Source organism: Aphelocoma coerulescens, chromosome 6, assembly GCF_041296385.1.
Source record: "Aphelocoma coerulescens isolate FSJ_1873_10779 chromosome 6, UR_Acoe_1.0, whole genome shotgun sequence".
Taxonomy (NCBI): Eukaryota; Metazoa; Chordata; class Aves; order Passeriformes; family Corvidae; genus Aphelocoma; species Aphelocoma coerulescens.
The window spans coordinates 34,870,507-34,896,327 of record NC_091020.1 but is presented as its reverse complement, the minus strand read 5'-3'; the positions used below and the strand labels follow the sequence as shown (position 1 = coordinate 34,896,327).

Here is a 25,821-nt window from a genome sequence, read left to right as displayed (position 1 = left end):
GCTAAAATTCCCCACTTAGCACCTGCACTTCCCAGCCTGAGGAGAAATTCCTGCAGCCCAAACAGCCCCAGCACCACTCTTTAGATACATAACGATGGCTGGGTTTATTGAAGGTGCCAGGGAAGCCTTCAAAGCAGGAATTCAGTCCTTCTCTGTGCTTGGGAGAACATATTCCCAGCATTTCAGGAATACAGAGCATGCCAGTCACAGCACAGCAAGGATGGCTGGGGAGCACAGCAATCCCTTTATTTGGGAGCACAGCAAAGCAATCAAACACTACGCCCACACCATTTTGTTTCTCACGTTACTTTCTTTCCCTTGCTCTCTCACATTTCTACGCTCACTCCACACATTTCAACTCGATCTGGCACTTGAGAAAACAAATGTTTTCAGCTGAACTCCCTTTGCTGGGCTGATCCAGCACCTCACAGGTGATGTCTGCATCCACACCAGCGCGGCCCCCTCATCTTGGAGACCTCAACCTGACGGTCTCTGCTTGTCCCACTCCATCCCCACCCCTTTTCTCTTCAGCGTCACCACCCCAAGCACAAAGCCCCATAAACACCTCGTTACTCCCCATTAAGGACTCTCCGAAGCCCAAATTCCACCTGGTCAAGAACAACACCAAGCTGGTCCCCGCCCTAAACCACCTGCAACTTCCCATTCCAAGGCTTAACTGGTTTCATTTATCCCCCAGCAAAGTCATAACGTCCCTCCAGGATGAGGAAAGCACATTTTATCCACATTTAAACCTCTTCTAAACTACACCCACTTTCCAGCTGAACGTCATTGGTTTTCATGAGAAGTTACTTATTTTATTTATTTATTTACGAGCCCCAAACACAATCTGCACAGAAGGTATGACTGCCACGCACTTAAAAATTCTATTTTTCAATTCTTTGCCTCTTTATTTCTACTTTCCACGGCTTATAGCATCTTAGGGGGAAGAAAATCTAAAAAAAAAAAAAAAAAGCTCGATAAGCGCTGTCTTTTTTTTCAACTCAGCAGTCTCTACCCCATCCAAATCAGACACAAACAGCTACGCAGCTGAATACACAGAAAATCACTTCACGCTATTGAAATAAGCCACATGGAGAGGAACCTCACTGAAAAATTGGGGAAAAAAAACAGGAGACAGCCTTTCACAATTAGAAAACACTGTTCCATCCGACAGCAAATACCCATTAACCCTTTCCACAAAGCCGCGAGTAAAGAGAAAAATAAAATCCTGTGATGGGAGGCAGTGAAAAGTCGCGTGAAAGCAAACTAATAAATGGAACGAGTGGAAATAGAGCGAGTTTAAACAACACCAGCCTTGACCGTGGGAGACCAGAAGAGTTCGTCCGCAGCCACCGGTCCCGCTCACCTGAACGCCGCCACCAGCCCCGCTCACCTCAGGAGGGGCTGGATGGGAACCGACGGGAGAAAATCGCTTTTAAAGGCGCAGCTCAGGCGCCAGCCCCATCCCGGCAGCGGGGCAGAGCCCGGGGCGCGGACACCGGGGAGGGATGCCCGGGGATGCGCGGGGATGTCCAGGGATGCCCGGGGATGCGCGGGGAGCCGGCCGTGCCCTTGGCGCAGCTGCCGCCGCCGCGTCCCGCATCCCCCGAGCGCCGCGCGGTGTCCCAGCCTCGCCAGGAGCTGCGGCCGCCGCTCCGCCCGCCCGGCGCTGCCCCCGCCGCGGTGTCGCTGCCGGGATGTCGCTGCCGGGATGTCGCCGCCGGGATGTCGCTGCCGGGATGTGGCCGCGCGGTCGCGCCGGCGCCCAGGGCCGGTCCCGGGGAGCGCCGCTCTCCCCGGCCGTGCCCGGCTCGGCAGCGCCGCCAACAACCGGCAGCCACCCGGCCGCTCCCCGGCACCTGCGGGCGGCGGCATCCCCGGCGGTCCCCGCTCCCTCTCCCCGCCCTCGCTCACCTGCGCGGCTGCGGTGGCTCCGCGGGCCGCTGGCGGCGCGGCCGGGCCGCCCGGGCAGGCGCTGTGGGCCGGGGCGGCGGCTCCCGGCAGGAAATTTCCCTCGGCCGCCGCCTCCTCCCGCTCCCGCTCCCACTCCCGCTCCCGAGCCCGAGCCCGAGCCCGCGGCGGGCGCGGCGCCGCCTGGCGGACACGGCGCGCACTGCGGCGGGAGCGGCGCGGCCGGGGGGACGCGGCCTTGGGGCTGTGCCGGTGCCACCGCCACCGCCACCGCTACCGCAGCTCCGCCACAGCCCCGCCGGTGCCACCGCCACCGCAGCTCCCACTGCCCCGCCGGTGCCACCGCTACCGCCGCCACAGCCCCGCCGGTACCACCGCCACCGCAGCCCGGTGCCGCCGCCACAGCCCCGCCGGTGCCACCGCCACCGCAGCTCCCACAGCCCCGCCGGTGCCACCGCCACCGCCACCGCAGCTCCCACTGCCCCGCCGGTGCCACCGCCACCGCTACCGCCGCCGCAGCTCCGCCACAGCCCCGCCGGTGCCACCGCTACCGCTGCCACAGCCCCGCCGGTACCACCGCTACCACAGCCCCACCACAGCCCCGCCGGTGCCACCGCCACCGCCCCACCACTGCCCCGCCGGTGCCACCGCCACAGCCCCGCCGGTGCCACCGCCACCGCCACCACAGCCCCGCCGGTGCCACCGCCACCACGGCCACCGCAGCCCCGCCACAGCCCCGCCGCTCCCCGGCACACGCGGGGGCTGCGAGCGCCGGGCTCCCTCCCGAGCCCCTCCCGGAGCGCCCAGCTCTGGCGGTGCCGCCTCCCCGTGTCCCCATCCCCGCGGGCTCCCGGGATGCCGGAGCCCCGGTGGGGACCTGCCACCCTGCAGGCTCCGTGCCCTCGCTGCCCGGCCCCTCTGGATGTGTCGCTGCCCTGCGGTGGGACGGACACACCTGAGGCTGGCGGTCCCCAGCGTCCCCTCCAAGGGACAGCGAAGCGGGACGGGGAGACCCGAAATAGAAACGGCAGGTGGGAAAGTAGGACAGGGAGGAGGGGATTACCGAGAATCAGGAGTCACCGCGGCTCAAGGCACATCTTGCTGCCTCTTGGCTCCAGTCCCTGCTACACACCTCTCCCAGAGCCAGACGAGCCTCCCAGCAGGAGAAATCCCTGCTCCAGGAGGGATCCAAGTGATCCTAAAAGTCATTCCCAAACTTAATCAAACTCTGGATAACTTTCAAACCCCCCCATACCAATGCACCACGTTTAAGTTTTACAAAGGATGTCCCAGAGCAAGAAGAGCCTCCCAGCAGAAGAAATCTCTCCTCCAGAAGGGATCCAAGCAATCTTAAAAGTCTTTCCCAAACTTAATCAAACTCTGGATTACTTTCAAACCCCCCATATCCATGCACACCATATTTAAGTTTTCCAAAAGATGAGCAAGAACAGCCTCCCAGCAGGAGAAAAAAGTGATCCTAAAAGTCTTTCCCAATGAACCTCTGCAGTATTTTCAACCCTCCCCATACCAATGCCCACCACATTTAAGTTTTCCAAAAGATGTCCCAGAACAAGAAGAGCATCGCAGCAGGAGAAATCCCGCCTCCAGGAAAGATCCAAGTAATCTTAAAAGTCTCTCCCAGCCTTAATGATTCTCCATGTTATTTTCCAAACCCTCACACCCATGCACACAACATTTTGGTGCTCCGAAGGATGTCACATCTTTTAGAGGGTGTAAAGAAAGACCCACCAGAACAAAAAAAAAAATATCAGAACGTGTGTGAATATTTGTTTCTTCTGCAATAAACTTCATCAGGGCCTAATTGCATCCCTTTGGCATCGTGTTGACAAGGAAACAGCAATTTAGTGTGAGGCTAAATTTCCACGAGCAGATATGGCAGTGCAAGTGGGCACAGCAGCAGGGAGGAGCTGGATTTGAATGAACATTTTTGCAGATCAAATGACTGCAAGTCAGCAATTTTCTCGCTGGTAACCATTTGCATGGGATTGGATATTAATTTAAATGAGTGCTTATAGCCAGGCAGTAAAATAAATAGAATTATTATACATGTTGGACAAAATGACCACGTTTTCTATTAGTGTAGGAGTTAAAAGTACTATTAGGCTGTGTGGTCCCAAAATTAATGAGTCATGAGACAGAAATGGGAAGCCAAGCTGTACAATAAAGCACCAAGAGCGTGCACACTGGAGTTGTTAATGCATTATTTGGTGGGAAGGGATTTGCTGGAGAGAAGGGGAATATCTACATCAATAGTGCAATTGTGAAATAAAGTTGTAAACTTCATCCAATCCTCCACACTCATGTTCATAATTATATTGATAATTTAGCCTTGTTAATCCTTACCAGTGTTCCCAGCTCTGCTTCCTTCCAGTCTCATCCAGGATGCTCCAAGGCCAGGTTTATGCCATTTGTGTTTTCCAGGATACATTAACGAGCTGCAGCCAACAGTCTGAGGCTGATTTTTTGTTGGCTGCAGAAAAACAACCCAGTGTGATGCTCTCTGATAGAGAGCTTCAGCCAGAAATCCAGATTTAAAGGCCAAGAGTGGGGATCTGAAGGATGAAGTGTCTTGAAACCCAATTTCAGATCTCTCCAGACAATGTCTGAGGAGAGAGATAGGGGAGAGGATGAGAAACGAAGCTGCTGTGGGATTGGAAGCCATTTAGCAGCAATTTAATTACCTTGACAGAAGGAAGACAGGAACCAAGAAATAAATTTAAGAAAGTGGAAGGCTGAAATGATGTGCAAAAATAAGATAACAACGGGCAGATGTTCCCACATTTATCCCAATCCTGCTCCAACAGGGACTTTCCTTCCTCCACCTCACAGGCCACTGGTCAGGTGTCTTTTCCTCTCTTTCCATCGCAAATCAAAACCCTCTCAGCAGTGGCAGCTCTTTGGCAGCTGTTACACCCTCACTTCCAACTTCCCAGAGATGCTGCAGGGCCTCCCACAGCTCCTGGCTAGCCCCAGCCCCTGCATCCCTCCCTTTGCAGTGTGGAAGGAATGAGATTCCAGCAGAAGTGGTGGGAACTTCACCTTGAGCAATTCCAGGCACTCTGCTGCTCTCTGGTACAGAGAGGCATCTCCTCTGCTTCAAGCTCAAGGGATAAATAACAGGAAAAAGGCAATATTTGAACACTAACATTTAATTTGGGGTATTCCAACATGATTCCCTTGGCAGCAGCATGGTAGGTTGACTTCTGTGCTGATATTCTGGAATAAAAATCAGAAATGTCCTGAGGAAATCAGGAAATCAGAGGCAGGACAGCAAAAAACTGGCACAGACCTGTGATAGCTGTGGCTGTAAACACATCCCAGCCTGAAAATACAGGGAAAGCTCTTCCAAGTAGGAATAATTGGGCAGGCTCAGGGAATAAATGGCAGGAAAGAGGCAATATTTGAACATCAGCATTTTATTTTGGTGTTCCAACACAATAGACCTGTCTCTTTACTGGACTACAAATTTTAAATGTCCTGAAAAAATTGGGAAATCAGAGGCAGGACAGCAAAAAACTGGCACAGCCCAGTGATCTCTGTGGCTGTAAACACATCTCAGCCTGAAAATGCAGGGAAAGCTCTTCAAAGTAGGAATAATTGGGCAAAAGCGTGAGGCTGTGCAATATTCCAGCAGTAGTTAATTTAATGACTCCAAAGGGGTATTTGTCGAAGGTTTTTCCATTTGGAATCTGAAATTAGGGGTCTGTAGGAACAGATTGAAGTGTTCAAACCTACATCTCGTTATAATTGTTACAGAAATTGCAATAAAGGAAAGCCTGCCCTGCCTGCTCTTCTCTCCTTCTCCACCTCAAGGCGTTGTTTTAAACACTCCACACCTTGAAGCAGCTTCAAAGCCACATTTTATTAAAATGAAAATATTGCAAGGGCTGTCTTTTCTGTTTCTTAAAATGCCAGGAGTTTTCTTTGCCCCCTCATTCTTCATTGAACTGCACTTGACCATTCAATTTCACTATTCTGTCCTAAATGAAATCCACATTTTAACACCAAAACACGTCATTTTAAAGTTGTGTCATCTTTTAGGGTGTGGAGAAAAGCCACCCTGAGAGATCTTAGGGGCTTTAGTGGAGCTCTGTTGTTTTGATAACTACACACCATGACTTTCAGAGTGAAAAGGAAAATGGAAAATAGATCAATAGTTTAAAAATTTCATTTTAAAACTCCTTATTTTGCCACAATGGCCTGCAAACATTCCCACCTACAATTTTACAGCTTGGAAGTGGGGAGAAACAGGACAATCAGGGAGTCAGATGCTCAGGGAGCTGCTGCTCCCCTTCCCCTGCCAGGGTGGGTGCCCTATGAGACACTTCAGACCATAAACTTGCCCATGGAAGGATTCATTTCCCATCAAAACTTAATGCTGGATAATTTATTAATCCCAGCATCTTGGAGAAAAGGCAATTTGGGGGCTGTCCCTGCAGCTGCCATGCGTGCAAGGGCTGTTCCCACTTCCCAATATCCCGGCTAACCTGGCAGTGGGAAGCCATTCCCCCTTTTCCTGGCACTCCAGGCCTTTGTCCAAAGAATCCAGAGTGGACACAACTCACTCTGGTGCAGATCTGAGGGATGCCCTGGCAGCAATAATGATTTTAAACCAGGATTTTGCACATTTGTGCTGATTCCAGCCTGGTGGCGTTGGGATCTTCCATTTATTTTCATTCCCAGCTGGAAATTCTCCTGGGTTTTTTCCCTGTTTTTTTCCCGTTCCTGCTGGCTGCTGGGGTGACAGGATGGAGCTCCAAGGGGCTGGTGACAATATTCCACCTGTCTGAGGGACAAGATTCCAGTGGGATCCCACTCCAATGTCAGAGCTCAGACCTCCACAATTATCCTGTGATGGAGCTCTCAGCTGGGAAGTTCTGGGCATTTCCTGGGAAGAAATCCAAGGAAAATTTCCAATGTGTTTGCTTTGTCTTTCAAAAGTACCGTGAAAAAGAAAGGTGAGAGCGAAAGAAGAAACCAGAAGATGGAATTGTGCAAATCCACCCCACAGCAGCAGCGGGCAGGGATCCATAAACATTGTGCTCACACCCCTCTCCCAGTTTTCCAAGGAGCTGTTGCAATCATTTGCAGATCAGTTCAGCTTCACATTTCTCAACTCCAGCTCCAATAAAAGCCATGATCCTTTATCCCATTTCCCTCTCCCAGTCCAAAAGGCACAAACAAATCCGTGTTTCCATCGGAATGCTGGCTGCAAAGTGCCAGAGGAAAAAATCTGGATGTCGTTCTTAATATTCTGTAATTTGCTTTAATTCCAATTTATCCATCAAAGAAGAGGGAGAGGCAACATCAGTAACACGTGGCTTGGTCCTGCATGGAATCCATGGACCAATCCTGCACATCCTGGAAGTTTTTTGAATCTTTCTGGAGCTGAAGGCTGAAGCAGCTGAGCTCCTCTGCAATCAGACATCGAAAATGGAAATTAAAAAGGATGTCAAGGCTTTGTGGGAGACCCAGGGATGCACCACGAAGGTCAGGCCCAAGGAAAATCCCAAATATCAGCAACACTTCCTGCCAAGTCACCTTGCCAGCAGTCAGTTGGTTTGAAATTAAATATTTAAACAGAACACAGAATTTTAAAACCACCGGCAGTGAAGTATTGCAGCTGCAGCAGAGCTGAGAATAATTTGCAGTGGCTTCACCTTGAATTTCCCTGGCTACTGCTGAGCACAGCTGAGAGCATTGACCTGAGAGCCAAACCTTGGATCCTGCCCTGCTGGCATCCCTCGGGAGAGAGTCCCAGAATCCCAGAATGGTTTGGGTTGGAAAGGACCTGAAAACCCTTCCCTGTCTTGGGCAGGGACACCTTCCACTATCCCAGGGTGCTCCAACCTGGCTTTGGACACTTCCAGGGATCCAGGGGCAGCCACAGCTTCTCTGGGCACCCTCACAGGGAAGAATTCCTCCCTCATCTCTGATCCTTCTGCAGCTGTGGGCATCAAACCACCATGGGATTTGTTTCTTTCACATGTAAGAATGTGTTTGCAACATTAAAAAATAGATGTGCGTGAGATGTTTGAGTTTAAAGGTTTTTCCTTTTGTATTTTTACATTCCTGGTTGCTTAAAGCAAACGGACTTAAACAGAAGTGAAATACTCACATAAAACCAATCCTTAAAAATGATGGGCAATTTTATGTAGCAAAGGATTCCAGCTCTCTCTGTTGCTCCCCTGGTTCATAACAAATTAATCTGATTTTTCTCTTCGATTGCTGTGCAGGGCTGAGTCAGGATCCGTGGGGGCAGAGTTGATAAGGTGCTGATCAGGAGATATTTTCTCTGAGTCAGAGGAAAGCAATCTCTTCTCCTTTCTCTCAAGTGATGAGGTGTGTCCTGTCAAGCTACAGCTTTAATTCCAGGTTTTATGATGTTTTTACAGGTAGCTGTGAGGAAAAAAGGACAAGGAATCATAGCTTAGGCAGAGAATAAACCTCAAGGTGACAGGCAAGAAAAAAGCAAATGATGGTCTCATTTACAGAGCAATTCCCTGAGCCACAAGAGAGTTCCAATGATTTGAGCCATAACACTTCGAGCTGAGTCACCAAAAACTGGATATAATTGAGTCAGATTGCAAGGAAGGGAACTCCAGGCTGTTCACCATGCTCTGAGTGGCTGTTAGTCAGTATTTTTATCGGGGTGGGTGCTCAATTCAGCAAAATTGAAGGAGCTGAAAAATAGTTCCCTGGAAGTTTTTACCGAGACAAACATCACTTCTTAAATATTGATTTTTTTAAACCATATTTCACAGGGGACAAGTGGCACAGCTGATGGCAGGAGGGCAGCTTTTAGCTCAGTTTATTAGAAAATATCCTTGGATTATAAAGTCTTGGACTATGTCCTTTGCAGAATAGAGCTGGTGGATCAATGAACCTGGAGAGGTGGCTCAGCCTAACAAAGCCTTGCCATATTTCTGGGGTTAAAATTTAACTGGGTACAGGACAGAAGGTGAGGCAGGTTTCTTATTACTTTAGACAAGGTAAGAAATTGCCTTTTATTCCTCAGAGTTTAAATCAAATCCTGACTGACTGCCACTGTGCTAATGAAGCATTTAGATTCTGTAGGAATGAAGCTTAAATACTTCTAAAAGAATTATATTTATTTATTCCTATTAACAATGACTCAAAAATAGCATTGAAATCTCAAATAGTTCAAAAAATGGAAGACAAATCAAGACTATATTATGTAAAAGACCAGAAATATAATATAATATAATATAATATAATATAATATAATATAATATAATATAATGTAATGTAATGTAATGTAATGTAATGTAATGTAATGTAATGTAATGTAATGTAATGTAATGTAATATAATATAATATAATATAATATAATATAATATAATATATAATGAAAAACCTAATTACTGCTTAAAAGTTTGGGATCAAAAAAATCACAAAACAGAAAAATCTCAGTACAATACCACTGCTTTGCAGAACAGGTATTTTCTCCTCCCAAAAATTTCTTGTACTTCAAATCCATAAAAAATTCAGGAATCTCTCCATGTCCTCACAGGACAAAGCAGGGAAGCTTCAGGATGAGAACTCCACAGGTTGATGTAGCAGCACTCTTGAAGCAGATTGTTCCCTAAAGGTTAATTAAAAAGCTCTGGATGATCCAGGAGCAGGGATCCGGTATAAAGTGGGATAATGACATTATAATTAATAGAAATAAAAGCTGATAGAATCTTTATTACTTTACCCTGGCAATAAATTATTAATTTATGTTCCTGGTTTCAGCCCAAAAAAAGGGGGAACTGGGTTTCTCTCAAATTCTAGAAATTTGGCTTCAATCTTTTCATTAAGCAATGAAAGTTCTGTCTGATACCATCATTTTACTGGTTTTTGTTGTTGTTTAGGTCAGTTGGGGTTGAAAAAAATAGAATAGATTTGTTTCAGGATTTCTCCCTTTACATATCCACTGCTTCCCTGAAATGAAGGCCTGCTCAAGGTATTTGTTTCCTCCCTGACAAAAAGAGAAAGGGAAGGAGTTATTCTGTGAAAATACGTGGAATTTGATTAGGAATTAGAGCTCTTTCTAGAAAATAACACATTGACAGTAGACAGAACCTCCCTACCCCACCAAAACCCAAGAGCAACCCAGTGTTTTCCCAAATTTAAACAATTTAACAGGTTTCCCAAAGGGATGGTTGGGTAGCTCTTAGGCAAGCAAGGAATTGGAACAGAGAACATTTTACAACTCTTTACCATAAAACATTAGGTACAGATTTAACAAAAATTCTTTCCAGCCCAGCTATCAGGATTTTAAGAGGAAAAAGCAACAAATCAGGACTCTCTCAGGAGGAGCGAGGTGAGCTGGGAAGGTGCCAGCTCCAGGCTCTGGATGAATCCAGAGCAGCGATCTGGGAAGCGATGCTTTGGCAAGGACCATAAATCATCCATGGGCAATTCCTTTGGCCTTTGCCAGGCTGCTTTGGTTGTCTCCATGCCAACACCTTTTCCCCAGAGCAAAGTTCAATTCTTTTACATTTTTACTGCTGTTTGCTTAAAGTTTACCAGGATGACTCTGTGCTCGCACAGAGCACGGCCAGCGCCGAGGAGGAATCACCCTCATGGTAAACCGGACTAAAGGGACCAAAATCCTCTGAACTGGGGGAAAAAATCCGTGGAAAGATGCCATCCAGGAGGAAAACATCCATGTTTGCCTCTGCTTTCTGCACCTGTGTGAGCTCCTTCGTGGTGATCTGTGTGGTGCTGGCGACCCCGCAGTGGGTGAGCAGCGACGTTCGGTTCTCCCGCGCCAACTCCACCGTCACCGTCAGCCTCACGTACGGCCTCTTCAGTGGCACCTGTGAGCAGTTCGTGGATGCAGGACTCCTGGTGTCCGAAAAAACATTCCAAGGTGAGTGCTGGCACACCTGGAAGTGGATCAGAGGATCACAGACTGCTCTGGGTTGGAAAGACCTTAAAACTCATCCCATTCCAGCCCTGCCATGGGCAGGGACACCTTCCACTATCCCAGGACCCTGTCCAACCTGGCCTTAGGCACTTCCAGGGATCCAGGGGCAGCCACAGGCTCCCTGGAAAACCCATTCCAGGGCTTCACCACCCTCACAGGGAGGAATTCCTTCCCAATATCCAATCCAAACCTAAGATCTCCTTGCTCGTGCCGCTGACGGACGTGTCCATCCCGTATTCACCTGTAACTACAATAATTTAAGTGAGAACAAGAATAGCCACAGAACAGTCTGGGGATTGAAGTGGTATAAAATAAGGCCCCCCAAAAGGTACAGAAATGCTGCAGCATTCCTGACAATACCAGCTTATCACCTGTGGTCTTGGCCTGCACCTTGGAATGAGGGAAAAACCCCAAAATGGGAACTTTCTGTCAAACCGACTTTGATTATCACAAGTTTGGTGAGGAATAGAAAAACAGCACTCAGCACTTTATTAAGGGATTTACAAACCTAATTGACCTTCCAGGTTGGTTTTTTTTTTAAATTTCATTATGTTAATTTATTGTCTGACTTTAAACATTTTGCCAACTACAACTAAATTAGCACCATTTTGAAAGAGAAAGGTTTTAAGGCTGCTGCAGGAAAAAGAGCAAAACACACAAAACAACACCCAGAGGTAGATGAACCTGAAAGCTGCTGCCAGGATCAAGGGTTTGCACTTATTTTATCTGCCTTGCTGCCTCATCAAGTTCAGAGCAATAAAGCTGGTGACGCACAGGAAAGGGAGAAAAGCCACTCGAAAGAAAGCTACCAAAAACATGAGTAGGTCAAGTAATTTTGAAATATGAAATATGGATTTAAATTAGGTGTAAGGACTGGCACAGGGTGCCCAGAGCAGCTGGGGCTGCCCCTGGATCCCTGGCAGTGCCCAAGACCAGGCTGGACATTGGGGCTGGGAGCAGCCTGGGACAGTGGGAGGAGTCCCTGCCATGGCAGGGGTGGCACTGGGTGGGCTTTAGGGTCCCTTCCAACCCAAACCAGTCTGGGATTTTAAGATGTTTCAAGAAATATTTTCATTTTTGGTTGTGAGATGTCCCAGCACAGCAGATCTAAACCTCCAGCTGCTTCCCAGCTCTTCCCCAGCTTCATTTATTCCTGGCATTGCACCTGCAGAAACACCTGAATTCCCACGGTGGCAGAGCTGTGTTACACAAACCCGTCCCCACCATGACATTTATGTTCTCACGAAACCCTGAGCACAGCAGCATTCCCAGCAAAAGGTGGAGCGTGGATGGGGATTGTTACGTAACAAGTACCAAGTCCCAAATCATTCACTCTTACTTCGCTACAGTCACAGCAGAACAATGAACGTGATTTTTAGAAGAGTCAATAATAAACAAACTAATTTATATGTGGTTATAGCTGCCCATGGCAGCTGGCTGAAGCCCCAAGCCTTGAGCCACGTGGGCAGTTCTGGCTGATTTTAATTGGGCTCCGTGAGAAACGTGGAATCCTGCCCTGGAGAGCTGATGGCAGAGGAGGATCCAGGCTGGCTGCAGTCCAGGGATTGTGGCCTGCCTTTGTCTGCACAGCAGCTCCCACAGCCCAGTCCCAGGGCCTGGGTGTTGCCACCGGATCGATTTTAATTAGAATTACTGAAAGGAACTCACAACACTCCGCTGTCAGTGAAGGGTTTCAGTTCTCTGCATGGTCTGCGTTGGTGGTGTTGGGTTTTCCCTCACTGGATTTGGGGTTCTGTGCTTATCACTTACCAAGTGTTGAGAGAACACTTACAAAAAGCTATCTCAACTCTCACCTATCAGTAATTTAGGGATGAATAAAGTGAGCATCAGGAGCTGGGAGTTTCTTTCCACAGCTGCTGAAGGAAAGTGGGGCTTTGTGAATAATCTAAATATGGGTTTGCCCACATCCCTCATTAGTTCTGTCGGGCAGGTATCCAGAATGACTTTAAATTAATTCTTAGGCTCTGTACTAGGCATGATTATCATGTTTACATTAAATATTATTTACTGAAGAAATCCTTCTCTGGGAGGGTGGGCAGGCCCTGGCACAGGGTGCCCAGAGCAGCTGGGGCTGCCCCTGGATCCCTGGCAGTGCCCAAGGCCAGGCTGGACATTGGGGCTGGGAGCAGCCTGGGACAGTGGGAGGTGTCCCTGCCATGGCAGGGGTGGAATTAGACATTCTTTAATGTCCCTTCCAGCCCAAACCAGTCTGTTCTATCATTCTATTCCATATATATTTGAAATAGGAAACATGCTTCCTAGAATTCCATACATTCTATCTTTATATTCATATTCATTTATATTCCTGTACTCCTAAGGCAGGAGAAGCGTTTCCTTTGCTGATATCCTTAAATAAACAGATTTCCAGTGCTGTGGAGGAACAAAGTGCTGAGCTTTCTGCACTCTGACATTTCAGACACCAGCAAGAGGAGTTCTAAACATGCTTTTAAATCTCAGCATGATTTAATTTGGTATTTGATTTAAAACCAACTCTGCCCTGGCTGGGGGCTCTGCTGTGCACCCCACGTGCGTTTCTCAAATGGCATTGTCACATTTGGGTGTGGGAAAAGAAGGACAATCCCAGAAGGGTAAATCAGAGTCAAGAACTTGAGGATTATTTTTAGCAGCAGCCCAGGTTGGCTTTTATCAATGACTATTCCAAAGCAGATCATCAATGGCCTTTACAAAAAAACCAACTTGTTTTTTCTAGAAACCGCAACATTAAAAGAAATTTCCAAGCACAAAGATGAAAGACTTTGAATATAATTCCTGCCATGCCCTGTGCATGGAGTGCCCAGCCAGGGTGGCTCTTTCCCAGCCTTAACAGAGCAATAAATCACTGCAGCCACTTCCCAGGCCCTGGGGATGAACAGGCAGCCAGAATGCAGAAGTTATTTAATAACCAGAGTCCTCAGAGCCCCCTGAGCTGTTTGAGTGGTTTGTCTTAGAGAGGAACCACCTATGAATAAAATCCTCTGTCAGAGGGTTTGGTCACAGCTTTGACTGGTCCAAGCCAAACAGGTTGAGCTTGAGCCAGGCTCAGGAAGAGCCACGCCCAGAGAGTCCAAAATGTCAGGATTATCCAACAGCTGGCAGCCAGCAAGGCCAACAACACCCAAGGAGGACTTTCAAATTTACCACAGCACAGAGGAATCGTTTCGCTTTCTAAAATACATGACAACAGCTCGGAAACTGTTGGAATTCATTCATGTTCTCATCAGTTTCCAGGGATCTCCTGTAAATTTGGAAGCTCTGTTGAGCTCTCCTTGGGATTTCTTGTTTGTTTGGGCTTTTTTCAGTGCTTAATTCCTGATGTGTCATGGGTGATTGTGGAGCTGTAAAAGCTGCTGGGAAGGCTGACTAAGCTCAGTAAAGTCTGGGAAACTCTACCCAAACACATAAGAATTAAGGGTGAAAACCAAAAGAAGATACAGGAAATTAAGGAGAGACCTGGGCAGACCCTGTTTTCATTCTAGGATGAGGTTGTTTTACACAGATCCAGAGGTTATCCAGCTGCAGGTTACAACTGATCCCACTCAAACAGATCAGCTGCTGGAGACTCCTTCCGTTTGCACAGGCTGCTTTAGTTAGGGATAAAAACCCATCAGTTGCCATGAAAAGAGCATTTTCTTTCAAGCCCTCAGCCTTGTGCTGTTGCAGACACGGCTACGACAGCTGCAGGCTGACAAGATGCCATCCCCTAAACTGCAGCTCCTTGTCAGACATAAACAAGATCAATTAAGGGGGTGCGAGAGGTGTAGCCAGGCAGTTGTGGAGATGTTCTGAGCGATAAAATTAAGTGAGGCTGCCAGAGGGAAATTACACAAGCCTGTCTGATTTGGCTCCAGACTTATTTCTTCTGCAAGAAATAGATCACAGGTTGTAAGGCTGCGAGGCTGCTTCAGCCTGAGCACAGGGTACAAGCTGCTCACTTCCATTTCATTGAGTGATATCCCCTGGATGCCCTCCTTTCCTTTTCTTCCAGGAAAATTGCTTAAATTTACAACTGATTTCCATAACACATCCTCACCTGCCGCTGCCTCGAGCAGAAATTAACTTGTACTGCAGTATTAGATAAAATGTGAGAGGAATTCTCCTTTCCGTTCCTTTCCAACAGCTCTTTTTATTATATTTATTCCTCTTTATGGGGTTTTTACTCCTTTTTTTTTCCTTCTGCTGTGATTTCTGCCACTTATGCACTACCTGAATATTTTGCAATAATGGCTCTGTGTCAAGAGCAGCACAGAAAGGGAATTTTCCTACAGAAATCTGTCTCTCACAACATCTATTTGAACAGAGAGCTCCAAAACATTGTCCTTGTATTTGTTGCAACATAAAGCAGCCACAGGCACATTATAGCTGCCTTTTCAGTCTTTAAATTGAGATGAGGAAAAGAATTCACCTCCACAAAATACACTTTGAGGATATTGCATTTGGGGTTGAGTCTCTTGTTATCAGCAACTTGTCGAGTAACTGGGAGGATTTAGGCAAAAATTGGTGACAGTTCTGAAGGGTTTGACCACAAGAGCCATGGACGTGTGGCCAGGAGCTACAGCAGGGAATGATCTGGGAATAAGCTGGGGAAAAAGGAGAGGGAGCAGGATGTGGGGTCAGGGCCATGTGCCCACAAAGCTCAGCCCTGTGGGAGCCAAACCCTCCACGAACCCAGTCCTGTCCTGGTGGGAAAACAGCAGGAGCTGCTCCTTTATTTTAAAAGAAGGTACCAGTCCTGCCTCCAGCAAGCTTTTCCTGCAGGGCATGCAGACAGATCCAGTCAGGAGATGAGCTCAACCACCCTCATCTGCCCCTGGATGACCACGCTCAGATTTATTTGCCCTCCAAATGCACCTGACCCGTCCAGGCAGCAGCTTTAATGCACTTTGGGAAGGATTTCCCCATGAAATTTATTGCACGTGAGGGACTGCTGCTATATCAAAAGGAAATACAACTGGAGCAGAGCTCTACATTGGAGCAGGGTTTTAAATAGGCTTTTGTGGAGGTTACCAGACACTGGCAGAGGAACACCCAGATTTCTGATCCACTTTAGGCAGAAAATTCCTGTCTGGCCACGTCCAGAGGAAATTTCTACAGAAGTATTAAGGACAGAAGTTTACTACCCACTAAGCTGCAGGATTAGCAGACAAGAATTTATTTCAGCCCCACATTCCTTCACCCCATGTTTTGGTTTGGATTTGTTGCTGTGTCCAATCCTCCTGCTCTTTCTTCATCCCCATCCCTACAGATCAACCAGACCTCTGCTCATTAGCTTTTAATTACAGCCCTGGCAGGAGGTCATAACATGGGCTGAGCCCACCTGGCTGGGCAGGGCAGGTTGTCACAGAATCATGGAATATTCATGTAGGAAAAGCTCTCCAAGATAACTGAGTCCAACCTTCAACCACTAAACCATGTCCCCAAGCACCACAGCCACTTTCGAGCACTTCCAGGGGTGGTGACTCCCTGGTCAATGCTTGACCACCCTTTTTCTGTGAGCAAACTTCCCCACATCTCCACTCGAACCCCCTCTGGCACAAGCTGGGGCCGTGTCCTTTCCTGCTGTCCCTGTGCCCTGACCCCGCTGTGTTTCAGTCGCAGACGCCCTGAGCAGCACCAGGAGCAGGAGCCTGAACGTTGCCATCATCGTGGTGCTGGTGCTGGCTCTGCTGAGCTCCCTGCTCAGCTCTGGCTTCACCTGCACCAACGCTGTCAGCAACCCCTACCAGACATTCCTGGGACCCGTCGGAGTCTACACCTGGAATTCCGTGTGCGGTGAGTAGCGCGTGTTCCCGTGGATCCCGGGATTAAGGAATAGCTGCAAAAGGGAACACTTGGAAATGCATTCTGTTCTGTGGGTTTACTTTGTAACTGTGCCTGCTGGGACACCTGAAAAGCATCTTTGAAATACCAGTAAAATATGTTATATAACAATAAAGCAATATTCATATAATAGTATTTATAGGGAGGCAGCGGCTTGGAGGAGTGAGCCGTGGCAAAAATTATTCCCGTCTTAAAAAAAGCAAAAAGTCACAGGTGAAAACAAGTTTAAACATTCCCTAAGCATGAAAAACAATTGGTGGAGATGCTGGCTCATTAGAGCTGGGAACCTGTCCAAGAGCTCCCAGAGGTGGAACCCCACGTTCTTGCTTGGATTGAGCCCGGCTGCTCCCAACCCTCCCTGTGCTGCTCTGGCCACGACTGCAGCTCTCACACTCCATTAGTCTCGAGAGGATTAGGTGTTCCTCTAATAATAGGTTTGCACTTGAATAACTTCCTTTTAAGACATCTGATTAGAGAGTACTTCAGCACAGGTATTTTGTCCCTCAAAAGCTCTTCAGGTCCAGGGAAGAAGTGTCCCCAGCAGCACCACGCTGTCCTGGGGACACAGCCAGCCCTTGGTGGGAAGGGAGCAGTGCAGATAATCTTAATTATAGCAAGTACAGGTGAGGCATGAAAATCACCCATTTTTAACACAGATGCTGAAGCGGCTGTGAAACGCAGTAAGAAAAGTGAACAAAAGCTTAATTAGACAATTATTCACTTCTGAGACAGGCAGATCATTGTCTCATCACATGAGAGGGTTTTTCCTGAGCCCAGCACCCTGAACCTGCAAGCTCTGACTGAAATGAAAGGACCAAAATAAATATTGGGGAGAAAATAAAATTCTCATGTTGGCTGAGGGTTGTGGTTACTTTTAACAGCCCTGCAAGTGCTGTGACCTGGAAGTTCATTTTGCTGTGGGTGTATTTTTATGGGAAATCACGCATCATTTAATGGGGGAGGTCATCTTGGAGGCTCCTAATCCTCCTACAGTGTCCTCCTGAATAAAAAATGAAGCTGTTTCAGCGTGAGCTGGGGTGGGATGAGGTGCCTGGAGAGAAGGAATGGAACTGTTCCACCAGAGTTCAGAGATTACAGCTCTGTTGGCACGAGGAAAGCAGAGATGTAAGAGCAATATTGAGTTAAATGTCAAAGCAACTGAACTCCTTTTACATTTGGGAGGCTGTAAGAAATAGAGGCAGACCTAATAAGACATCACATTTTGGCTCATGCCAGACTGATCCAATAATTCAAGCTGTAAAGAACAGGAGGCCTCCAAGTTTAAGCTCTTGGGCCACCCCTGAGCACAGACCAGGCTGCTCAGGGCTTTATCCAGCTGTGATATTTTATCCAGCTGTGAGACTGCCCATCCATGGATTTGGGCTCGTATCAAACAGGCATTGACAAATCGCCAAAGGGGTGAATACACAATACCCCTCAGCCCTAAATTCAGTGAAAAAGAGCTGAATTAAATGGCCTTATCTAAGAATAATCAGTGAGAATCTAATCATTTTCGATTATATCTTTGCCTGTATCAAAACACCTGGCAGATACTATTGGGTGGGGCAAAAATTCTTTAAATGCTCCCATAGTTTACTAATGATAAGTATTAGATAAATTGATTAAAATACCTGGCTTAGGACAAGGATTAAAGCAGACTGGAAATCACTACATAATTAACACTACAGTTTCTCCTCTAAAATGTTATATTTTATATAAAAATATAATTTTGTATTTCTATTTTCTAGGAGTCCTCACCCTCATAGCCATGATCCTTTTCCCTGTGAATGTCCAAGGAAACAGCCTGTCTCAAGAACTGGCCCATGGATGTTCCACCTCTCTGCAGACACACCTTGGATCCAAACACAACTACGGATATTCCTACTGGATCATGCTGCTCATCCTTTTCCTGAACATTGCTTCTCTCATCATCATCTATTTCTATGACCACGCCAGATATTCCAAGAAGAAAGAGCAGGAAAGACCCATTGAAAATGCACCAAAGGACGTTATCCTGTTTTAAGGACACCTTGGAAAAGGGGGTGTGCAGGAGGATTAATGTGGACAGCAGATTTCTGTTTGCTCTGAACTGTGTGTGCAGTTCAATTCCCAAATTGTTGTGAGGACACAAAAGCCTCTTTTGGTTTCAGCTGCCTTCAGGCCTGGGCAGCAAGATCAAAGACATCGTTTGAGTTGTGTGGGATTTGGGATCTCGAGGGACAGGAAGAGCGCAAACACCAGGATCCCTTGGGATGAGGAGAAATGGTCACAGAGGTGCTGGTGCTCCATCTTCTCCTTTCTCTGCTCAGGGATCTCCTGCAGGTCTGGAGGCTCCTGGTCATGCCAGGAACGGCACTTGTGGCCAAAACCCACAGAACACAGTGCTGGAGCCCCCATCCCTGCAGGGATTGAACAGCCTGGGGAGGTGGCACTTGGGGACACGGGGCAGTGGTGGCCTTGGCGGTGCTGGGAATGGTTGGACTTGATGGATTTCCCAACCTAAACGATTCTACAATTCCACAGCAGCAGAGAAGCCCAGGATCTACAGGTTATTAATGGATAGAAGCATTAGGGAAATCTTGTCTGGGGCTCTTTGCAGCCCTTTGAGCGCTGCCAAGAGCAAAGGGCACAGCCACACCTTGGGCAGCTGTGCCCGGCCCCCTCTCCGCACATCTCTGCCTGGCACAAAGTCCCCCCAGCTGGATTATCAGTGATGATTGATGGCCAGGGCCATCCCTTTGCCCAGTTTCATGAGTATTTACTGTGCTCACAAAGGCTGTAGAACTGCCTAGGAGTGGGGAGCTCCCTTCTCATTCCTCCAAGGGAAGGGAGCAGAGGGACCTTGGGACAGATCCTGCTCAGAGCACAGGCTCACTGTGCTCTGCTCCTTTCCCTCACCTTTGCAGCCAGGAGAGACCTTTTCTTTTCTTTCCTTTAAAAAGGAAAAAAACCTCATTTTCCTTTGCAGTGTGAATTTCAGTTGTGCTCCATATCTGTTCTGTGATACAAGAGGTGCTCGTGGAGATAAGAAAGCATTTTGAAGAGGGGATGAGGAGATACAAGAGGTGAATCCTCACCTTTTATGTCAGAAAAGCAAAGTTTGGAGATGAAAGCAGCCAGCACTTTGTGCAGCTTTGCTCCTTCACAGGAACCAGAGCAGAGGGATTTTCCTTCCCACTTAAAAGGGTGGTGAGGGCAGAGGGGGGAATAAAATAAAGAAGGGTTTCTAAGAGTTGAGGGTGGCACAGGTCAATAAAATCAGGGATGATCTTTGCTCTGCGTGACTGGAAGTGCCGGGGAGGGCTGTAAACATTGCGGTGGAGCTGGCCCCGGGCCAGCTTTGCCAGTTTTGCTTCGGCTGCAAAAATTTTCACAGTTTCAGCGTTCATCTGTCACTGTTGGACCCAGCCAGCATCCGTCACACGCCACAGCTCCGCTCAGAGCGGCCTGGTGGAGGAACAGAGTCAGAATAATGCGGGAGGAGCAAGAATTCCTGCTCTGGAGAGCAGGAGCTTCCCACTGCCTGGGAGTTCGTGCTGCATCGAAGCACTGGTTTGGGAAATAAAATAAATCCTGCTTTTGGATGCCTGTTGGGAGCACGTGGCCCTGTGAAAAACCAGTCTGGAGGTCTCTTGTTTGCCTGCAGACACTAAAAAGTCACTGTGTAACGAGGACTCACCTGCTTTGATGTGAGCACAGATCAAAGTCACCACAAGGCTAAAAAACCCCGATTTAAACAGGAGTTCAAGTTGTAGGTGACTAACGAGGCTGCCTCGGGATTCTTCCTCTGGATGTTTTATCTCAAATTAAGGGCAGGAATTCCCTTCCCAGGCACCAAGAGCTGCTCTCAGGCACACTGTGCTCGCTGGGAGCTGCTGCTGCGGGGATGGGGCCGGGAAGAGCCTCAGGTGCCCCTTGGAGCAGCCGCGCATCCCTGCACGGGTGAACCCCCCCAACCCCAGATGGGCAAGCACAAGGCATGGGGGAAGCGAACACACAGAGCTGGCACCAGCTTGGCACCCTGTGCTTCCCTAAAATTCCCTGCTGGTGCTGGGCAGCGGCAGCAGGGGGGGGGTATCATTTATAGGGCACCTGGAGATGCCTCTGGATCCCTGGAAGTGTCCAAAGCCAGGCTGGAGCACCCTGGGGTAGTGGGAGGTGTCCCTGCCCATGGAACTGGATGAGTTTAGGGTCCCATCCAACCCAGCCCATTCTGTGATTCCATTTTATCCTGGTTTCAGGCTCTCCTCCCTTTCACCCCCCACCCAGACCTGCCCCACGGCTGCCAGGGGAATATTTATTTTCAACTCTCCGATACCCCTATAATAAAAATCATTAACTGTGTCTGTGATCCTGTGCTTGATTTAGAACATCGATTGTTAATTCGGGCAGCTCTCTCACCAGCAGAGATTTTTAAACAGCAGGAGCTGGCTGGCTCTTTAGTGGAATAGCTCCTGGGGGACAGGGATTGCTTTTATTGACTGGGTCTCTGTGCCTCTGGGTAACAGCAAAGCTGCACTGGCTCTTTTTTTCTCTAATTGGGAATTAACCAGCTCTGCCGTGCTGCTGAGGGGCTACAGCAGAAATTATTGCATTTGCCTGCCTGCAGCTTTGCAATGTATCTTATTAAATGTTTTCAGCTGCTGCTAAACATTAGGCTGACTGTTAATTTAGCAGGTGTTGAGGATCTGCGGTGGTTTCAAGGAAAAGCTACCTTTATTCAGCATTTTCTACTGTGTGGTGTAACTTTTATCTAGTGTGAAACCTTGAGAGTGAACTATAAAGCTGAAATAGATCTTGCACAAATAGAATCACAGAATTAGAGGATGGCTGGGTTGGAAGGAACCTTAAAATTCATCCCATCCCACCCCTGCCATGGCAGGGACACCTCCCACTGTCCCAGGCTGCTCCCAGCCCCAATGTCCAGCCTGGCCTTGGGCACTGCCAGGGATCCAGGGGCAGCCCCAGCTGCTCTGGGCACCCTGTGCCAGGGCCTGCCCACCCTCCCAGGGAACAATTCCTGCCCAATACATAACTTAAACCTCTCCTCTTTAATCCAAAGCCATCCCTCCTTGTCCTGTGCCCCTGCAGAAAGCCAGGTGAGAATGCATTGCCCAGTTAATGTTATATATGGTTATTTTAAACCCTGTAGTTCAATCACGATCACTTTAGGAGGAGCATCCGAGTGATTTATTTAGCCAGGGAAAAAGAAGTCCCTTATTGAGCCAGAGCAACCATTATGGACAGGTCAGCATGGACTGGGATTGAGGGACTGCCTTGGATTTCTCCTTCGGGGAGTAAAAGGAGGAAGAGAGGGGAGCAGATGGGAGCTGGGGGTGCCTCCCTGGATAATTCCCTCTTGTTCTTCTCCACTCAAGCTCAGCTTTTAGCGTTTCTGACCGGGGGCACAAGGTGAGGAGCAGTTGGGACTCGGATGTCGGAGGGGGAATCACCTTTCAGCCGGTTTGAGGCAGGAACCTTCCCCTGACCTGCTCAGACACAGCTCCCGGGGAAAAGCCGCGCTTCAGACACTGGCAAGTGATGAATGTGGAAAATCACCCGGCTTCAGATAAGATGGGAGCTTGATTTTGCTCTCAGCAGCGCATCGGGCTGACAGTGCCAGCTTTTCCCCTTTCACCTGGGGGCGAACTGCCAGGACCTGTGCTCGTTAAGAGGATAAGTGCCCTGAACACAGCTCCATTCATCTCCAGGCTGCCTGCTTGGCAAGAGCCGGGCCGATTCCCCTCTGATCTCCCAAAACCTAATGCAAGCTTGGATTAGGTTGCATCCCTTCCCCCCTCCCCGCGTTTTTTACCTTCCTCCCATGGAAGTGCCTGTAAGGGGGATGCACAATCCTTTCTTCTGCTGAGCTTTTGAATCAGCAGATTCCTGGGCACTTTGCCTTCCTGTTGTTCATCCCTGTCCTGGCTGGCTCCTGGGCAGCCTGTTCCCTTCCAGGACGTGGGGAATTCCTGAGTTTTCCTCTTCTGTAATTTAATTTAGAGCAGGAGCTTCCAAACCCAGGCAGTTACCTGATAACCGACCTTTGTTACCTCCTTATCCCAGCCCCATCCAACCCAACCATGGACACTTCCAGGGATGGGGCACTTAAATCCTGAACCCCCCAGTTATCCCAGGGAACTAATGGGATTTCCAGGATTTAATGGGTGTTCTGCTGGAGGAGCACTTCCTGTGGTGCCCAAACCACATCAAAACAACCTCTGAGAAGAAAATGAACTGAAAAATCAGGAAATCAAATCCCACCGAACAGCATTCCCTGCAAAAACTCAGGGCATGGAGTCATCCCTTCCTGCTCAGCCTGTTCTGGCTTCTGCTCCTGTGCCTGGAAAGGGAATTGAGCTGGAGAATAAAGGGGATTTTCCCTGTTTAGTCCCATTTTCCTCCCGGCTGTTTGCTGCAGGAGCCATGAGAGGGCAGCAGGCTCCTTCCTAGGATTCCTTGGCTTGGCTTTCCTGGCTTATTCTGCTGAAAAGTGGACGGCGAGAAAGGCAGGGAGGGACTGGGAGGGACAAGGGGAAGGCTCCTGACTCTACATGCAAAGGAATCTTCTATTTCACCTCCTTAAAACACACAGAAAGAGAAAGCGTTTCCCAAATTACATTAATTTTGAGGCTCTAATTGACATCCCAGCTCTGTGGGAATGAGTACAGGGGGATGGAAGAGAGTGGTAGGTTCCTGGGAAAAGTTTTTGGCCAATTCCCAATATTATGTTATATGTAATAATAAGAGGAAAATTGCCCCCCAAAAAGCCCAGAGGAAAGTGAGAATACACGATTTAAAAAATATTAAATCAGAGCTACCAAAGCTCTTGGTTAATAATAGTCAGAAATACAGATTCAAAGAGAAAATGGGATTTTATACAGCACAAATCTGCAAATAAGGATAAAGATACTGAGTTTTGCAAAGGTAACCAAGGCAACGTTCACTTGAATTCCTTGATCAATACAAGTGTGAGCAAAACCAGCATCTCAAATAAGGACAGAACTCTATCCCCCAAGAATATTTTATAAACATGATTATTTCTGTATATGAAAGAGAATATTTCAGTGACCACGGGAGGGGGGGGGTTCTCCCATTCTTTGTCGAAGATTTTAAAGAGGAAAATCAAGGAAAATACAGAAGGATTGTGGCCCTGTAAGAAAGTGTTTCCCATCTATTTCTACCTGCTGAAGCCTTGGGAGAAGCATCAGGCACATTACAGTGAATATTCAAATATTCATATTGAAGCTTCTTGGGCAAAGAGCAGCTCTTAGAATTAGCAGTGCAGAAAAAAAAATCTGTGTATAACTAAAACCAAACTTCCTTCAATGGCAAACATCACTCTGGGAACATCCAGAGTTAAAAAATGTCAATTTTCCACCTTTCCAAAATTTCTGACCAGGTCTAAGACTCATCTGACAGGGAGAATAATAAAGAATAATAGGTTCTCCAGATAACTTTGCACCTTTTGTTGGAATTAAACAAAATTAAGGTTGGGAAAGACCTCCAAGATCACCAAATCCAGCCTTTGATTGAATCCCACTGTGTCACCAAACCACAAAGTGCCACATCCAGGCGTTTTTTGAACACTTCCAGGTTTTTTGAACACTTCCACCATGGCTCTGAGGAGCTGTTGCAATGTTTAACCACTTCTCACAGAATCCATTTTCCCCAATATCCAACCTGAACCTCCCCTGGTGCAACTTGAAGCCGTTTCTCCTTGGCTCAAGGGATAAATTGGACCATTCCTAGAAAACACTTGAGGGTTTGCAATGCAAAATAACAATATTATTTTTATTTTGATATTTGCTCCCATCCCTGGGGAGGCAGGAGCAGAGGTTCCCACTGGGCCTCAGCTTTCACACCAGTGTTTAAGTGTATGTTTTACCAGCTGGGGGGAAAAAGAAGCTTTTAAAGCACAAACCCGTGGATTTATCAGGTTTAACAGCGTGTCTGTGAGGAGAAAACAGCAGCAAAAGAGGGGAAATGAAAAGGGTTATGGTGGATACCATAAATTATGTGTTTTCCTTGTTAAATCTCCAAGAAAATAAGATAGAAGCCACACAGGTGCCCCTGAGAAGGACCCTGCTGCTGGCTGGGGGGGTCTGAGAGTCAAACACCCCTCTCCAGGAGCAGTTTCATTTATCAAGGAGGTTGTCAGCACATAAATTGCTGTTTTCCAGGCCTGGCACTCGGGCTGCAATAGAGGGAAGGAAGCTGAGGATCCATAACCATCCATCTCCATTTGTCATTCCGGGATGAGAGGGGAGCAGGGCCTCATCTCCAGTGCCAGATTTTGCTCTCTGATACCATCCTGGGACTTACTCATCCCCTCCTCTCCCTTTACTCTGCTCCCTCAGTCCTGCCCTTACAAGTTGAGACTTGCTCAGTTCCTGCACTTTGAAATAAATTGGTTTTATTTTTCCAGCATTTCACTGGGAATGAAACTTTGCACAGGTGAGAAAAGCACAAAAATCCCATTCAAAGCCACATTTAACCATCAAGGAGGTTTTAAATGTTATTTTCAGCCTCTTCTGTTACAACTGTCCCAGTGCTCCCTGCAGATCCGAAATTATGTTGGATTTTGATAGCACCTCTGGGTTTAATGTGAGATAATGAATGAAATGTGTCCACAGATGGGAAAGGATCCTGCCAGCAAGGGGGAATTCAAATTATTTCTCTGCAGCCAGAAGGTGACTACTTCTAATCTGGAAATAACTTCCACTGTTGAAACAAAGCAAAAGGAGCTGCACCTTCTAGTTAATTCTGGGGGGATTATTCAACTTTTTTAATGAAATGCAGGTTGAGAACACTTTTTAGGCAATTTATTGCATGGGAAAGGCCGATGGGAAGCTACAAGATGCAGGAGAGAATCCAAGTCCTTAATCAAAGAAGGTGCAGCAGGTAATAGTCAGGTGTAAGAAAGGACTTTAAAAGGGCAGCACATTTTGGTTTTCCTCACAAAGATTTTTAAAGGAGAGCCAGGGAACAGAGCATCGACCTTTTCTGGAGATAATTCACTTCATGCCTCTTTTCTCTAAGGAAGATGTCATCACTTATTCCAAGAAATGTTCTCTGGCATGGACTAGCAAGAATAAAGCCCAGAGGTTGAT

At 47.7% G+C, this 25,821-nt stretch overlaps 2 protein-coding genes and 1 long non-coding RNA gene across 12 annotated transcripts in view; 1 reads left to right on the top strand and 2 right to left on the bottom strand.

The window, feature by feature from the left end:
- Positions 1 to 4,297, bottom strand: part of PTPRE (protein tyrosine phosphatase receptor type E) — an 87,100-nt gene extending 82,803 nt beyond the window's left edge. For 2 of the 9 annotated variants that reach the window (XM_069020276.1, XM_069020275.1), the window contains exon 1: positions 1,367 to 1,598. Coding sequence is in view for 1 of the 9 variants with exons in the window: in XM_069020272.1 (XP_068876373.1) it covers positions 331 to 353 (23 nt within the window). In the remaining 8 variants the exon portion in view is untranslated. Of the gene's footprint in view, positions 1 to 330; positions 385 to 1,366; positions 1,733 to 1,914; positions 2,009 to 4,275 lie in introns of those variants that run through there. The other 7 variants (XM_069020270.1, XM_069020271.1, XM_069020279.1 and 4 more) reach the window with 6 other exon arrangements.
- A 1,070-nt stretch (positions 4,298 to 5,367) lies between these two features.
- Positions 5,368 to 10,717, bottom strand: LOC138112731 (uncharacterized). 2 transcript variants are annotated; one of them, XR_011151817.1, is made up of 4 exons: positions 10,632 to 10,717; positions 9,375 to 9,538; positions 8,051 to 8,331; positions 5,368 to 7,346 (listed from the first exon to the last, which is right to left on the bottom strand). It is a non-coding gene; the product is annotated as an uncharacterized lncRNA (long non-coding RNA). The 2 variants fall into 2 exon arrangements; XR_011151818.1 differs by having other exon boundaries at positions 5,368 to 6,820.
- Positions 10,468 to 19,587, top strand: CLRN3 (clarin 3). The gene is made up of 3 exons (XM_069020268.1): positions 10,468 to 10,813; positions 16,481 to 16,660; positions 18,457 to 19,587. The coding sequence occupies exons 1-3, from the start codon at positions 10,585 to 10,587 to the stop codon at positions 18,729 to 18,731; spliced, it is 684 nt and encodes a 227-aa protein (XP_068876369.1). The 5' UTR covers positions 10,468 to 10,584; the 3' UTR covers positions 18,732 to 19,587.
- Positions 19,588 to 25,821: the final 6,234 nt, after the last annotated feature.

What these genes read in the sequence shown, in the direction of transcription:
- CLRN3 (XM_069020268.1), top strand. Translation starts at nt 10,585, where the DNA reads ATGCCATCCAGGAGGAAAACATCCATGTTTGCCTCTGCTTTCTGCACC. An exon ending in GTCCGAAAAAACATTCCAAG is followed by an intron (nt 10,814 to 16,480) that starts GTGAGTGCTGGC and finishes GCTGTGTTTCAG; the next exon opens with TCGCAGACGCCCTGAGCAGC. An exon ending in CACCTGGAATTCCGTGTGCG is followed by an intron (nt 16,661 to 18,456) that starts GTGAGTAGCGCG and finishes TCTATTTTCTAG; the next exon opens with GAGTCCTCACCCTCATAGCC.